The sequence below is a fragment of the Lepisosteus platostomus genome, chromosome 14 (assembly GCF_059453375.1).
Source record: "Lepisosteus platostomus isolate fLepPlt1 chromosome 14, fLepPlt1.hap1, whole genome shotgun sequence".
In the NCBI taxonomy this organism is placed as follows: domain Eukaryota; kingdom Metazoa; phylum Chordata; class Actinopteri; order Semionotiformes; family Lepisosteidae; genus Lepisosteus; species Lepisosteus platostomus.
Genome location: NC_142624.1, coordinates 16,149,874 through 16,167,556, shown reverse-complemented (window position 1 = coordinate 16,167,556; position 17,683 = coordinate 16,149,874). Strand labels below are relative to the sequence as shown.

At 34.9% G+C, this 17,683-nt stretch overlaps 1 protein-coding gene across 1 annotated transcript in view; it reads left to right on the top strand.

The window, feature by feature from the left end:
- nab1b (NGFI-A binding protein 1b (EGR1 binding protein 1)) overlaps positions 1-12,686 on the top strand; it is a 28,419-nt gene extending 15,733 nt beyond the window's left edge. The window contains exons 5-8 of the mRNA XM_088607216.1: positions 2,571-2,690; positions 6,158-6,326; positions 8,711-8,863; positions 10,268-12,686. Of these exons, the coding sequence (XP_088463342.1) occupies positions 2,571-2,690; positions 6,158-6,326; positions 8,711-8,863; positions 10,268-10,356 (531 nt within the window). The 3' untranslated portion in view covers positions 10,357-12,686. The remainder of the gene's footprint in view (positions 1-2,570; positions 2,691-6,157; positions 6,327-8,710; positions 8,864-10,267) is intronic.
- Positions 12,687-17,683: the final 4,997 nt, after the last annotated feature.

Below are 17,683 nucleotides of genomic sequence, written 5' to 3'. Positions count from 1 at the left end.
GTTTAGCTCTTGCAGTGCAGGTTTCAGCCAAAAATTATGACTAGGGGGTTAGTCATCCAGGGCTCTCTCCTCTCTCAACAACACAGCAACCCCTGTGGTCTCTTGGGCTCTTGTGACATACGACACTTTTCATATGGTACATGGCTCTTAGGTGAGATGTGACAAATCCTAGAAACCATAATGATGGCTACAAATCTGTTGAAATGTTCTTCTTACTTAGCACCCTCAATAAATGAAAGCAGTATTGCTAAGGCATAAAAAAATAAGAATACAATTAATATTTTGGATAGAAAAGTTGATAAATTATTAAAATCTAACTGAATATTAAAAATGAGAGAACTTCATAACTCACCTAAACCAGAATTAAAGTTTTGTTTTTTTTTCTTATAAATCCTTTGCAAGTCACCCTGGTAAAAATTACAATATGTATTTACAGATGAAATGTGTATTTACAGATGATTGCAGATTACAGTCTGTTAACACCATACAATCTACACATGGCATGATGAAGAACTTTCAATCCTGCACACAAATCCCCTAGGAATCTGTTCAAGTGATCATATACCTAGTGGATTTAAATCTTTTTACTCTAAAAATGAGGTTTAGCTACCTTGAAAATTCAGGAGGTGTGTTGCAATAAGATTCCCAAATGGAGGATATGTTTAAGAGTGTATACCATTCTATGAGACTGCTGTAGTCCTTCCTTGTGCCCATTTATTCCCAGGATGTTCTGAGTTGGCTTGAACTTTACCTAATGACTTTTTTGACAGGATGAATATTATAGACAAAGGGAGTGATGAAAGATACTAGTAAAAATTAGGGAAGGATATTTTAAAAAATTAGGTATTCAAATGTTAAAAAATTAGGTATTTGTATAGTTGAGGTATAATACAGATATAATACCTTTAATATATAAGCAGGATCCAGTCTTTCAACCAATATACAGGAAGCACAATTAAAAAATTAGAAAAAAGTAGGAATTTCAAATTCTACTTTAAATTTTGAAATTAGTGACTGAATTTTAAAAAAGATTAATTATTTTATAAATACAACACATCCCTAATAAGTAGCACAGTCGTTCAGTAGTTATCATTGCTGCATCACAATGGTGGGGCACTAGGTTCAATTCCTGGGGTTCTATCTGCATAGTGTATGTTCTGCCTGTGTGCATGGGTTTCCGCCAGGAGCTCCGGCTATCTCCTAAAGTCCAAAATTGTGCTAGTAGGCTAATTAGCTTCTGGTCTGAGTGTGTGTGTGTGTTGTTTGTGTGTACCCTATAATGTACTGGTATCCTATCCAGGTTGTATCATACCTTGTGCCAATTGCTTTTCAGGATAAGCTTTAGCTCCCTATATTGGATGAAATGGTCAGAAAATGGATGGATGAATGGATATTCTCCCTAACATAAAAAGGTGCAGAAGAAGAAATACCTGTACATTTTAAATCCAGAAGTTGAAAAATGCCTTATGTAATCTGTGCTTTTGAAGATGAATAAAAGCTAGTTCATTTTGAAACTGCGTTTTCAGTTGGAGACAACCATAACTCCTAGTAAAAAAGGCAATTCTCGTTTGCTTTCTTCCACTTTTACTATCTGTTTGGAAATTAAGATACTTAAGTTAAAAGTGATTAATCATCAAGAATGTGTTTATTGATGGGTAATACTAATACTAATACTTTCTTTCTGGTATTTTTTTTGTTTTTACTTACTTATTACTAGTTGAATTTATCTAGGAATTCAACTACTGTTTTTTATTTTGAATGGACCAGTCCTTAAATATTTGGACAAATCCCCAATCAAGGTATTATTCATCAAGTATTACTACTAAGTACTAAGTACTACTATGTTTACATTTTGTTCTATAAATCCTCAATAATTTATTTTAATACATTGTCAAACTGTGTTAATTAACAAATTGCTGACAGTATCCCAGGCCAAAGCCAGGCTTCAACACACAAACATGTTTACATGCCTTGTAACTGAAAGTTTTCACCACAGTAAACCCAGTGTTTTTTGGGGATGGCTAGGTTGGGTAGGGGTCAGTGGGGTTACGAGTAGATGGTATGATTCACTTATGTCTTTTGATGACTGCTAAATGTGATACGTCATTCTGTATTTTAGCAAATCACACTGTACCTATCATAAAAGCAACAGGACGAACAGCAATACTATTCCTTTCAACTGGCTTAGAGTTGAAGTGACAGCCCAGACTTCTTGAAACCCACTTGAAACTGTTAAATTCATAGTACACTCCATTATCAATTACCATACAACAAGGAGTGATTTTCACACTGTAACGAGCTCTTATCTCACTAATACAGTCTCTACAGGTGGTTTAGTGTAAGGGTTAAAATCCCTGGTGACTAATTGAATTGCTGAAGCATTTGTAAAGGGTGTAAATGTCAGTATCGACAGTGAAGCAACTAATGAGCATGGATTGAAGCATCATAGAATGCAGGATATAACATCACACTATTCATTGAGCCTGTGCTTGAAGCAGCAGTAATTATGCACAAATACTTGGCTCTAGTTTATCTAATAGCTGATCTTTTTTCCCTTTTATGTTTTTCAGGAAGGTTATTTTGATATTCAGGAGGCACTGCAGACCATACAACAGAGGCAGGAGTCTTTGAAAGAGCAGTTGGCACACGCAAAGTCAAAAGGCGAGGAAACTGTTAGCAGAAATATCCAGGTGAATAAAACAAATAGCATGACAATTTTTGTTACTGTTGTTTTTGTTTCCTTTTAAATAATGTAGATACAGTAATGTGTGTAAATCAACCCACTACTGACAGACACTAGTAATGTCTTGTCCTTTAACTTTAACTTTTTACATCAAACCACATTAATCATTAAAGCTCTGTCCCCACTTCACAGTACTTAGATGAACACCAATAACAGCTGGCTATTTACGGCCTCGCCCAAACAAGATTACAGTTTGTGCCCATTTGTTATTGGACCTAAAACCATGTAACTAATTTCAATGATGTGAGATGGCTTTGGACATGTTAAAGAAGGTAAAGGGCAAATCTTTATCTTCCTGTGCCCCTTATTTCTTCATTTGTTATATTCTTAATATGGTTTTATGATATTAAAGGGCTAAGCACTGTATCATAACACATTAATATTAACACTAATCACTCCATTTCATTATTAGTATTAATAGTCTAAGCTGTATTTGTGCTCAAGAATCATGTTATGCAGTGCAGTGTTTAATAATTAAAACCAAAAATGTCAGAAGCCTAGAGAAGACATATTCAGCTTTGTCCACATGAAATGTGGGCATGTGATGTCAGTCTCTTGATCTCAGAACTCTCCTGTCTTTTATGTGCAAACCATTTCCATCATGGATAGTGGGGAATACATATACCACTGAAGTGTATTGTACTATATGTGATTAACAGTAATACATGGCAGCTAAAAAAACAATACAGACTAAAAAAATATTTAAAGTGAAAGTTGTAGAGAACCACTCCATCGTGGTGCCTATAACTCCTTTCCATTAAACACCATTAAATTACAGAAATTTGACAGCTTTTACACATAGATTCTCCTATAGATTGTAGGATTAGCAAATAAAGAGCATATGATGTACACTTGATGTTATTAGGTTAGTAATGATAAGTGTATTTTTAACTTTCACAAATGTTACTGCGTTATACTTTACAAGACAGTGAAACTGTCATTTTATATTCTTTAGAAATACAAACAAATAAAACAACAATAGCCTGCAACATTTGGTGCAAATGCAGGAAAAGACAATATAGGATATTCACTTGGAGGAGATGGTAGACGTTTGGATTCATGAAAGTGATATCACACATCCTAATTTCTATGGGAAAAGCCATGTGACTTCTCTATGCCTATGACATTCTCTATGACACTTTTTAGTCAATTAAAGTGCTCTCCAAAATGTAATGAAAGCCAATATCAATCCAGCATTGTCACGTGGCTTATATGATGTTAAAGAATGGATGCAACAGAACTTTGTACATCTCATAGGTGAGATGTCATAACCACTGTAGAACCTGAAGGGGTGCAGCAGTCTAGACTGATGATGAATCCTAATGCATGCAGACTGAAGAGCAGGCAGCAGAGTATAAGCAGGCAGGCGAGTAGGTGATTGTGAAAAGACAGGCAGACTGACGAGCAAGCAGCTGGATACAGGCAAGCAATACAGAGCCAGAGAGCATAGTCCAATCCATGGTCAAACAGCAAAAGATTTAAAGTGGGGTGTTATTATTATAAATTACTACTACTAATAATAATAATAATTCCTTACACTTACTGTACATAACATTTTTCTGGATGCTCCACTCAAAGCGCTTTATAGGTAATAGGGACTCCCCTCCACACCCAATGTGCAGCATCCATTTGGATGATGCGACAGCAGCCATAGTGTGTACTCTCCTCAACACAAATCAGCTTTCAGTGGGGTGGAGAACATAGATATAATGCTAATTCATAGATGGGATTTTTAAGGCAGCCCTGAGTGGTAAAGACCAATGAGAAATTTGGCAAGGAAGCTGGGGTAACACCCTTACTCTTTTCTCTGGGTTTTTCAATGACCACAGAGAGTCAGGACCTCGGTTTTTTCCAAGGGAAAGAGCCTTTTTACATTATAGCGTCCCCATCGCAATACTGAGGCATATGGTTACTTGGAAATATAATGAATTGTATTACAAATTAAGTGTGACCAGGTTTATTTTTCCTTTTTTTGCAACATTCACTCATATCATCAACTAAAATGAATAAGAAGCAAAATACAAGATATCACTTTGTAGGATTATGGCAAAAGCCTATGTACTATACATGTGTTTTTGTTGACAAATTTGAAACATTGGACAGAATACGTTTACGATGACTTATCAGTCAGACTTAATACCTACTGTTGGCTTTCTGTTACTGTTATTGTTGGTCACTTGTTGAATCTTAAAGCACAAAAACTTCAAAAGGTTTTAGACTACAGTAAGCTGACATCAATTACATTTGAATTTAGAAATACACAGCAAAATGCAGGAAAAGTGTAGTTTGAAGGGAGAAGAAAGTATTTATGTGTCCGTTTGCACAGACACGAATGTAAATAGATAGGGTAATGCCAAACAAAAAGAAGATGAATTCCAGTAAGGCACACAACCTCTTATACAGTTTGTATATTGTTGGCTTGTGGTTTACTGTCACCATCAGTAACAGTTGATGTAAGTCTTACTATCAAGTCATCATAAATTCGTTCCATTTAATGTTTAGGCAAAAACCTATGTATAGTAAATGTTTCTGCAGTTTCACATAAATAACATATGTTTGGAAAGCCATGTCATTCCACAGAAAACAATACGCATTTAACCTGGGAATGTTACTGACATGGTGTTGTACTTCATGTATACCAAAGACAGAAAGTTGGCTCCTTTAGATTATTTTTTTTCCAAAATGAGGAGTATGAAGATATTCTACTGTTCTTAAAGTCGATGCTACTTTGAATGGAACAATATTGTTACATATATAATGCAATATATTCATATAGTAGGCAATCTTGTTCACAAATTAACTATTGCATTTAAATGCAATACATTTTCTTGTTTAAACGCAATACTATTTGTATAAACTCAGTCATTTCCTCGTATAAACAATATTTTTGTTTCTTCATGGGGCTAATAAGCTTCCATACAACTGGCCTTAAATAAAACAGTTTTTTTTTAATAGAATTTAATGTAGACAAGTTAAAATTATAATTTGCAGTTTGTATAAACAAACCTATCTGAAAGCAAAAAAACTGTGATTTAAGTGTGTTAAGTTATCATGTGCATCTAGACTGTGTGGGAAAGCATATGAAAAGACCAAGAAAATACTAAAATATGGAATGAAAATAATTACATTTAAATTGGCCATCCATCCATTTTTTAACCGTTTTATCCAGCACAAGGTCACGGGCGAGCCAGAACTTATTCCAGCAAGCAATGGGAACAAGGCAGGATACACCCTGGATTGGACACCGGTCCATCACAGGGTACAAACACACACTCACAATCAGTTTTCCTCAGATAGGATCTCAGATCTAGGGTTACATCTTTTGGAAGACAGAATATGACTGACCACTATTGAGTACATTGAAGGAGGGTAATAGAGTATTTTTAATTTTTTTACTGCCTCCATTTAATGCAGACACAGCTGGAACGATTAATAGCCAAGCAAATGGAGATCCTCCATGATGCAGCTACCCAAGAAAGACTGCAGGCTCTGGACTGGCGTGTGCCCCCTGGTGCCTTCAAACATGTCATTGACAAACAGAGCACCAACGGACTGACCTCTGAAAAAATCAATGATCGACAAGGTATGTTCATAATCATACGTCATCTAGAATTGATAAAACTGTCCTAAAAGCTGAAGAGCTACATAAAAAATCCTGTGTTATGAAAGAAAAACTGAGTACCACACTGATTCTTGTATATAAGTGACAGTTAATTTTCAATCTTATTAGTGAATTGTCTGAGGAAAAGAATTTATAACATGTTTTCCATTTCCATTTAAAGAGACTGTTATGTTAGAAAGGGAGATAAACATGCATGATCTTTGATCAAAAGAAATAACATCTGAGTTTACTTTAGGTGCCTGCTTTTCTTTAGTCGGAGTAAAAAGAACATGGGTTAAAGCACTGGAATGTGGTATTATTTTACTCAATAGTTTGAGACAATTAAGATAGGGTGGACCTAGTGCTCTCTACATTTATAGATAGATATTGAAACTGAAATAGAGAAGCCTGACAGTAAAAGACCAAAATCAGTCCCTACAGATCTTTATTAATCTTTTTTTCTCTTTTTGTTGATTTGTATATAGGTAGGCAGTAGTGTCTAAAACATTCTAACAAAATTAACTCATTATTTGTCTTTCCATCTTGATGAGGATTACAAAAAGTTTAATAAACAGTTTAATAACAAGGTGATGCCAAACCTTTTAAACAAGAAGTGGTTCTCTTCTGAATATCAGAAGAGTGTGTCTGAAACTATTGGTGTGGGGGCTGCTGTCAAATGTTGTTGAAAGTCAGTTTTTTTATTCCTGTATAGTTTCACTTTCATTTTCCTTTGTGCTTGATGACTGAAAGCCTTTTGTAGGTGTAAAGGCAGAAGGTGGGGAAAGGAAATGTCCTACATGATATCTTGCAGCACTGTGATTAGTAATTTAACTTTAAATTATGTTCATACTTTATTAAAATACAGTACAATGTGTGCATATGTTTATTTGTATTTTGAATGAATTTGCTGAATATTTTTCATTTCAAAGAGAAAGGAAACACTAGTGAAACTGTTCCTGAGATGTAATTACTGGTTTCAGAATCTCATGCTTTAAAAATTGGGTGAGATTTGATTAATTGCTTAGCACTACTCTGCTACTGTCAGAATAATCAACCTTAGAATTTAAGAAACAACAACTTTAATCAGTGGGATAAACGGAGCTAAAATAGCAGACAATAAAAAAAATGTCACATGCATACTATATTTTTTTCATTAGATGAGTTTGAATATCAGGTGTTTGTTTTTGCGAGGCCATTATTTATGTCATTTACAGTACATAGTTCGCAAAGATGTTTTGAATGGGAATTTAATATGTTTTAATATTTATTTAAATTATATAGTTAGGAATTATTTAACCTTAACTGTTATTTAACCTGATAAATTAATTCAAAGTTTAATTTTAACAAGAGGTAATACATGTTAGTATCCTCTATTGCTTTCAGTATGTGTTTATAACAATAGAAATACATCATTTAGTGAATTTCTGTCCGTGCCTTACTTTTCATCTCCTATAAGTTACTAAGCAGTGTATCTGCTGCTAAGTGTAAAGCATCCACTACATTTTATTATTAATGTTTCTGCAAAAAACAGTTTAGGTCTTTCACTTTCTGTATAGCTGCTATACCTCTATTTACACCTCCCACCACATTATTCTTAGGTGTCTGCATTACATAAGTCTTCTGCAACAAAAGTGAAGGTCCTGTGTTTCCTTTTCATCTACCTGCCTTAGTGAGTGTCTTTCTCTGTTGGTATTGTCATTAGGCAGTTTGATGGCTCAGGAAACTTAGAATGCAAAATATATGGCACATCAATTATGAGTTAAGAAATTGATTATTAAAAATTAATTCAGCCTGCCTTACACATTTGGGAGTTTAGTAAACTAAATATAAAATAGCAATAGCAATCTAAAATAGTATTCAGCCATTCATTCAGATTAAGCACCTCAACAACCTGATTAGGAAACATATTCCAGATACTTGCAACTCTTTGTATTATAAAATTATTTTCTGCTCTTTGTTCTAAGTAAATTCACTTTCAGCTTCCACTCATAACCATGTGTCCATCCTTTATAGCTGAATCAAAAAATAGTCCACTGGGGCTGACTCTATACCCATTTCAATTTTATAAATTTGTATCAAATTTTCTCACACTTAATTGATCCATCAAATTCTGAGCAATGAAGGACTAAATTCAGTATGCTGGAACAGACTGCAGAATACCACAGTTAGCTTTCCACTGACGTTGGTTTTAACACACGTTCTAGGTGGTTGGATCTACAGTATAATCTTTCAACATTAGTTGGTAAGCTTGTGACAGAAAGGCATTTCAGTTACCATTGGAATTTTCTTTATAACAATAACCTTTGCAGAAAACTAAATTAACATTTACTGTAAATGAATCATGCATTCTTTTTTTTATTCTTCAGCTGAAAAACCATTAAACCTGAGGGTCCCTACCCAGCAAAGGCATGTGATGCAGTCACAGATGGCTTCAGAAGGGGAATCAGTCTTGGGCAAGCATCTGTCAAGTGAATTAAAAAGGTTTCATTCTACAGGCGAGGGAAAGATACAGTCTTCAGGTGGGTTTGTTTTCAGCTTACAAAGACTAAATTTGATAGCAAGGCTTCCAAGTAGTGGATGCCTCTAGTAATTGTTTTTTTTGTATTCGTCCTGCAAAGGAGTAGAAACTTGATCATTTTCATATTTTTAACATTTTGACATCCACTGTCTTGGGAATCTTTGCACCCACTGAATTTAAATTAGACCAGTTTTGTCAATGCTGAAAATCTATTTCAGACATGCACCTCACTGGTTACAACACTCCTTTATACTCCCACCTAGATTTTCCCATGCTTTAAAGAAAAGATTTCTGCTTAAACCAGGATTGCTGTCTGACTACCGTTTTGTTCTCTTGTCACATACCACAAACTCATTTGCAAAAAAAGGGTTGGCCAATTAAATCTAACATTATTTCATTACATTTCATGTTGCTGTTTCTGTTGTACTGCACAATTACTTGGTCTAAATAAAACATCTATGAATTGTTTGGAAGTTTATGGAAGCCTTTAAGTGAGTTTTGCAGTGTCTTAATTTCCCCTTTAAATTCAGTTTATATTTGCTTGATAGAAAGGCTGAAAATGTTAAAAACTGCATCATTACAAAAATGAAGGATTTATTTGTTTTTGGCAAATTTGGCTAATTTGTGTGTACCTTCTCAGAAACTTTGAAAACTGCCAAAGCGTGAACTATGACTTTGAGGGTTTGTCAGATCCCTGCCACACTCATTTATTGTTTGTGTTTTTAAGGGAGTGTTCACGTTCAATATATGATATATTCAGTATATGGTCTCTGAATTGTCATTGGTTTTTACTAAGGTGGGGATTTCAGCAGTGAATCCCTTCTGAAGAACTCTTTCCAATTGTACAGTATTTAACCTGCTAAAGCCTCAACACAGCCTCTTGCAGTAACAAATTAGTTAGTTGCAATATCCATTTAATTGTTTGTAATAGAATGTGAAAAGTTAATATTTTTGTCAATAACATTCTCATCAGTGACCTGCTTTTGCACTGTTTATCAATGAATTATTAATCTAATAATTATCTTTCCTATCACCTTTCAATGCTATCCTCTCCTGTTTTTTTAACCATTGTCCCCCTGCAAATAGACATGTGTGTTCAATGTATGATAAATCACTTCCAGTTACAGTGTTTATAACTATAATTGCTGCCAAAGGTACTTCTACCAGCTAGGGAATATCAACATTTTGCTTTTGATTTCTTTGTTGTTTTTCAACATTTACCCATAATCGTCTTTAGCTGGAGCTTTCCTGTTTTGATTAAAAATATTCACTTTCATGAGTGGATACATAATTTGTAATACAACAAAGGGGTAAATATTTTTACCAGGTAATGTACATGGTAATATATAAAAGAATAGTTTTAAAGTTACCTACTGTTGACATTTATTATTCTTGTTTTCCACAGAAAATGGTGGCATCACAGATTTCTCCCAGCGAGTACTGAACCTCTCAGAGAAAAAAAACATAAAATCTGAACCAGAAGATTCCAGATAGCCTCTTTTTTTCCTTCTCAATGTTTGTACAGAACACAGTGTCTATCAGTAAATACTAAGCAAGCACAGCTACAATAGAGCCTTAACAACCAATGTTGCCTCAAACATCTTTTTTTGCCAAAGCACCTAGAATCGTTAGTCTGCTTACTAAGAAGCAAAGAAGTTCCCTTCTCACTGGCTGTACAGTTATTCATTGCCGTTCATTAATTGCATCTGTATAGTGAGATGCAACAGCAGTTGTTTGTAGATATATGTCTTTCAGAAAGTCATGTATATCATGTTATTTAAGAATGTGCTGTGTATAAACTAAACATTTTCTTGGAAACAAAGGTAATCTGTCCTGTGCGCATACGTTCTTGATGTGCTGGTAAATTGTTTTAGTTCAATCAGGATAATAATATACACATTGTCAGAGTACATCACAAAAATTAACTTGAAGTACTAGTACATTGTATACATTTTAAATTGTGTCCTGATTAGTACATATATTTATTATTGGCACAATAACACTTTATGAGTAGACCCAGAAAATACTAAAAAGAAACACATACAGGCAGCACTTTGACTCCTGATTTTAGGGTGGAAGTGTTATATTAATATCTTATGGTTTCCTTTCATATTGTATAAACTTAATACTATTGGGGTTATGCCAGTTTTATAATGGGGTGTCTGAGGTACTGGATAATAAAGTGAAGCAGACTACATTCTTAGTATAGGTCGGGTCCTGTTGTGTGCTGAAGCTTTTGGCTGCGGCAGTTAGATATAAGCACAATTCATATTTATTAATGGCATTTGTATCCTTAGTAGGGAAACATTCCCATGAAATTGCATACAATTTCAACTTTTAATAGAAGAAACCAGGATTTGCGTCACTTCAGCTTCATTCTTCCATCTATCTTTCAAAATCAATTCCAATAATGTGGATATTTCAAGTAGAGCAATACTTAATAGTAGGTGTTGAGAATCTCAGTGATGGTGTCTTGTCCTTTTGCCCTCTGGTTTGTTAATTGTATATCTGTTGTGTTGACTAGCTTAGAAATCACAATTCTGGTGACAAGATTACCTATAAACAATATGCACAAGTGTTTGGTTCTAAATGCAAAGTGTGCTGTTAGAATTAGCATAAGGTTTTCAGCATATGTGTTAATAGTATTATACTGTTAGATGATTAAAAATAGTTCAACAATGTACAAATTTAGGGTATAAGGTGCCTGGTTTCCCTGTTTTTCGTTCTTGTGGTAATTACTCTCTTTCATTTGAAAGGTGAACATTATTTATGCTTTCAGGTTTTACATAGATACCTCCCTATTACTGTGTCATTTTGATTTAACCCTTTAGGTTTGAATTGGCTGTTGATGATAAATACTGCAGCCAACAATGGCACTGAATGGCTTCCTAGTCCCACATGCAATATATTTTCAGAATTGTGTGTTTGATATTGTTTTGTTGTACTTTTTAATTATTGACTTTTTAAAATGCAAACCAATATATTTTCTTTTGCATCTAAAAATATTACATTTTAAAAGTAGAACTGTGTTGTTGGCACAAAAACAGAAATCCTTAATAAGTTGGAATTTATTGGAGTATGACCTTTCACCAGTTTGAGAAAATTGAATGACCTCATTTTAATGTTGCTTTTTCACCTTAACTGTTTTTGAGGAAATTCTGATGTTAAAGGAACACAAATGCATTTTTTGGTAAACCTGCCCAGCAGTCAAGGGTGATTTCAAAGTTTTTGTTTTGCTAGAAACATTTAAAATTAATTTCCTGAAGTTATTATGACATATTAAATGTAATATTCTTGCCAGATGCAAAGGAGACATCAAAAGGGAAAATTTCATTAGATCAGCTTTACTCCATCACCAACAGAAAATATGGTTTGCATCTAGCAAATGAGGGGACTAGACCAAAAAGCTTTGAAATTCCTCTTGTGAGTGTAATGACCTTAATGAAATAATTTCAGTGTTTTGGTACACCACAATCAATGCAATATATATGCAATCACCAATGAATTGTGTTGCAGTTTTATTTATAGCCTACCCATACTCTGTCAGTAATTGTGCCCTCAATTGTAGTTTTGTGATTTAAAATATTGCAAGTTTCTGTTGTCCCTGCTTTGTATTTTTTCCACTAGCACACATGCCCTGTGCTGTATGTATGAAAAGAAAGAACATTACATTTTAAATGTGGGATCAAACAGTGTTCATTGTATGTAAACTTTATTTCTGTTATCACTGCTGTGAGTGAAATATTTGTTAGCAGTTGTTTTGTAAACACTAATATATTTAATTTGTTATACAGCACATAAACATTAAACTCTATTTTTTGAAACTGGATGGTGTTCTGCATTTTATACACATTTTCTTTAACCAGATATCTTCTAGAAAGTTAGTGATGTTCTTTTATAATTTGAAGTAATTTGAAATGGATTATATTGATGCTATAATTCTACATTGAACTTACCTGTATTATTATGTTGCTCACTGTTTGTTTAAAGAATAATAAGCCTCAATGTAATATAAAATGTTAAAAGTCCCACAAAACCCATAATTTGTGAACAGCTGTGAGCCTGGAACATTTTTATCATGCTGTACATTTCAAAATTAAAAAGTGAATCTCAGATCTTTTTAAGATGGAATTTGGGGTTTCAGGTCCAAATTTAATTGCTTCTGGAATAGAATTGTAGATGCATGGTGTTCCAAGATTTCATTGTGTTACAGTTTGACACAAAGGTGAAAAAAGAGCAGATTGAATATAGTCCATTAGCAGAAAAGGATGTAAACATAACTCCAGCATAGTTTAGGTCTGCATTGAATGATTTCGGTAAATCTTAGATCGCCTTGGCAGACACTTTGAGATTTGAAATGTTTAGATTCTTTGCAATTATATAATGGCACTTATATAATGTAAAACAAGGGAAATATTCTATCTGACAAAATAAACCACTCTTAGCATTTTTGCTCCAGAAACTGCATCAATTCCATAACCTCTGAAGCATTTCTCTGTACATTTTTAGACTAAACTTGCTCAATGATGGAAACGTAATTTTTCTTTCACTTCTTCAAACAAAACACAATGTACTTAAATGAAAGCCTGTGATCTCTAATACCATTGTACCTACTGGGCATACAAAATTTGCATATTTGAAAAAAAATCACATAAAAGACAAAAATGTATTTTAATTATGTGTTTTTTAGATATGAATGTAGCTGCTGAATGAGAAGCCTTTTGTTAAAGAATTATAAAAAAGAAATAATATCATTAAAGTTGGGTAATTTGTAAAAAAAAAGTTAATCTAAATCTAATGTAAACTTTCATGTTACCTAAACTAAATACAGAATCAGCCAGATGTCAGCCATTTTATCAATAAAAGTTTTGCATTTCTTTTTGTACAGGTGTTTCCAAGTCCTGTCTATACACTATGCAGTCCAGTTGGCTCGCCAGCATAATCTGATTCATTTCTGGGAAAGGGGTAAGGTGATTCAAATAAACATTTCACACAGGTAAGTAAAATAACTCAAATGGAACAAGAAGCTTATGATGATTATGGACATCTGTATTATCTATATTAGAATGCAGAAGAGGATGAAATGATTACAGTTAAAATACACTGCCTCAGTGGGAATTATTTTGTTTCCGGGTAAATGGGACACACATTCATAATATATTATTATACTGTTCGTTTAAATAATTGTTATAAGGCTGTTGCTTTTTATAATATACTGAAACCTACAGATGCAGCCATTCAAAATGCGCGGTACAAACCTGCGGTACGGTAAACTACCCACAAGCCACCACGGGGCACCGTAGGGCACCGCGGTAAGTGATTGGCTGGCCAAAATGACCGACAGGGGCACTCGTGGTGCATTGATTGGTAGTGAAAAGATTTAATCATTTAATGTCTTTACTGTGCACATTTTAATCCGTTTAGTTTTGAATATTAATATGGAATTTTACCACTAAAGGGAAATTTTAGTAGCTGAGCATAAAAAGAAGAGGAGCATAATGCATCTGAAGGTCATAAACGATATTACTTTAGGAACATAAACATTACTGTATGTACATAAACTGTACTGTGTATGGCTGGTCTTGGTAGTTTAAAGAAAAAATACACACCAGTCTTCCATTTCTCCCTAAACATTTTAAGCATGAAAGTTTTATGAAACGGTACCCAAATATGCGATTGCTGTATAGAATGAATTTTAATTTTTAAAAAGTATTTAACACGAAAATTAAGCTGTTTACATCTGCCTGAGAACAGTCACCCGTTGCTACCCAACGCAGAAACACAGCCACTAACTAGCAAAGAGAGGACATTAGCTAGCCAATATGATAAAGAAATAAATGATTATTTTGTTTATTTCTTTTGCACATTTATTTGAACATTTCCATCGATTGTACAAGCACTTGGAAACTGTCCAATCCCTAGTTCATCAGGTATTTTCTTTTACGCTGCGGGCATTCTCCCAGTCCGGCGCCGGTCTGTGTCTTCTAGGATATAATGCCAGCAAACTCTTGTTTTTATGTCCACTATAACAGACAATCTCCTTTGCTTTTAACCGAGCGTCTAACCCCTCTGATTGGAGAAAAAAGACGTGCTGGTTTGCTATACATACTGTACCAGGAAGATGATTTCTTTCTATTCGAAACGTGTATTTTCAAAGTTTAAGAAGTAAAAACCTTACTGCGTACACAGATTTCTAAACTGATCAGGATCGTTATCTTTGTCTTATCCATAATAATGTTCACCGCTCTGTCCAGCAAATTAATAACAAACTTTATTTTATATAGCGCTTTAAACGAATAAGTAATTAGATTGCTCATAAACCTAATCACTTTTTCTACATAAACATAGCATAATTGCACTCTGAAAATGCTTTTTCTTTTTATTTAGGCTCAGATTTCAACTATAGATCGTATTATTATAAACTTTCTTGGAAAAATGTATTTTATGTAAACCATGTTTGCTATTAATTCATTTAGGGCTAGAATATGTTCATTGTCTTCCAATCGAGTCGAGTTGACATTAGACGCTTGCCACACCCGGACTGTTACACCAACGCATTAGCATGTTAAAGCGATTTCATTGAGGAGCCTAGCTTTCTTAACTAGTAAGTACTGTACTTCCTTGGTTTTGGAGGGGGGAGGTGTCTTTCGCTGGAAATATCGCCCCCTTCTACTTTGAAAATACCTGTGAAACCGGTTTAATTCGTCACAGCCAGCACTCCCACAGAGAGGGGGGTTGTACTCGTTAATGTCTTAGCCGGAACACATCATTATATCTCATTTTGTATTTCTATAAAAAAATCGTTTGCCCAGCCTAACACTATTGTTGTTATTGTTTTTATCCTGTAAAGCGCTTTGAGGAGCACAGCTTTCTCACCACTTACAGTAGATTACTTTTTGATACCATCCTTACACAAAGCAGAAACTTCTTGTATTTTCCGATGACATACAAGTGGAAAGATTACAGATTTTAATCGTCTTTTTTCTGAACCAGGGAAAATCTGATCATGTTTCTCTTTATTTTACATATCACCTTTAAAAGTGGCATCTCAAAGCAATACAGTAGATGTAAACCACAGATTACAAAGTAAATACCCAGACAAACACAAACGCGTTTTTAATAAAATGCTTTTATTCATTCAGCAGAGAGAGAGCGTAAAACCTGGGCGTAACAGCTGTTCCTTTTTCTGCTCACTCGCTCTCTGGATAAACGTCTCACCTGTCCTGTTCTTTGTTTTCCTAATTTGCTGATTATGCCTTCTGCGATCCACTCCTGCCCTCACACCTAAAGAAGACTATTTTAAATTTCTTTGCGTGGTCCATTGTGCAATTAACCCTTGTATGTGCTGTCCTTAAGGTGACAGAGAAAAAAGAGCTGACTGACAAGATTTAAGATGTGGCTGTCAATGTTGGATTAAAAAAAAACACATTGCCCGAAGTTTGTTGTATTGCTTGAAAAATAACTATTTCGAGAGACTGGATAAGTAATTCAAGTGTTTTTTTTAACTTCCTGAAAAACAACTAATAATTTAACTATATGTGCAAACGTTTTATGAAATGTCGCTGTTGTGAATGTCTGTGGACATGTGCTGGCTGGACAGGAGGCTCTACAGTACACAGAGAGGGGCGGGGGGGGGGGGGACAAGCCGATACATACTCCTAGAGTTTGATTAATAGGGAATATAATATAAAAATATAGTACTAAAAATGAGATACACTCTACAGACATTCACAACAGCGACTGTCAGAAGACAGGACACAGCGTCTCAGACACCCGCTGAATGGAAAGGGGCACTTTAATGTTCTGTATGGCTAATACTAAAGCCAATACTTTAATATTCTTTTCTGTATGTTTAACAATAGTGGGTACTGGCCTAATTCAGCCCTGCTCCTGTTGTTAGGTGTTAATGTGTTGTTGTTAAGTGTGAATTTGTACCTGTTTCCCTGAGGTCTGGCTTTTTTTCTGGAAAACCATAACTCTGGTCTTGTCCAGATTGACTGTCAGCGCCCAGGTCTGACAGTGCTGCTCCAGCAGTGACAGGTTCTGCCGCAGCCTCTGTTCTGTGGGCGACAGCAGGACCAGGTCGTCTGCAAAGAGTAGGAACTCGATTTCTGTAATTAATGCAGATCAGTAAATCAAGGGACAAAACGATTGTTGTGCTCAGCTCCTCAATGGGCTTTGACGTGCTAATGCGCTGGTTTAACAGTCCAGGTGTGGCAAGCCTCTAATGTCTCCCAACTTCAGCAAAAGGAACCTGCCTTTCATTGGACGGGAAAGCAAGAGCCGACCGCTACGCCGCCCTCGTGTTTCGAAATCTTGTGACTTTTGAAATTTCGATGGGTCCAGAGGCAAAAGTGCCTTGCCTTGCAATCTCCGGGAAACCATTAGTAGCATGGTGAATCGGAGATTCTCAACCCTTACTTCGTGCGACTGGAAAATAATTTGTGATCGGATCAACGGAATGCTTCGTAGAAGGAGGCGCTCTTTCCCTCTAGTCTAACAGTCTGTCCACAAACAAAACATTCCTGTTAGACAAGAGGAATGTAAAAAAACAATTACTTTTCGTCAATGAAAACCGGTGTGTGTATCTCTCTCTGCTGGATGTCCCTCTCGCTCTCTGCTGAATGAATAAAAGCATTTTATTAAAAACGCGTTTGCGTTTGTCTGGTATTTACTTTGGTCCTTTTAACTGTTTTTCCATCTACTGTATTGCTTTGAGATGCCACTTTTAGAGGTGATATGTAAAATAATGGTTTTTATTATTGTTATAGAGAAACATGGTCAGATTTTCCCCGGTTCAGAAAAAAAGATCTAAAGTATA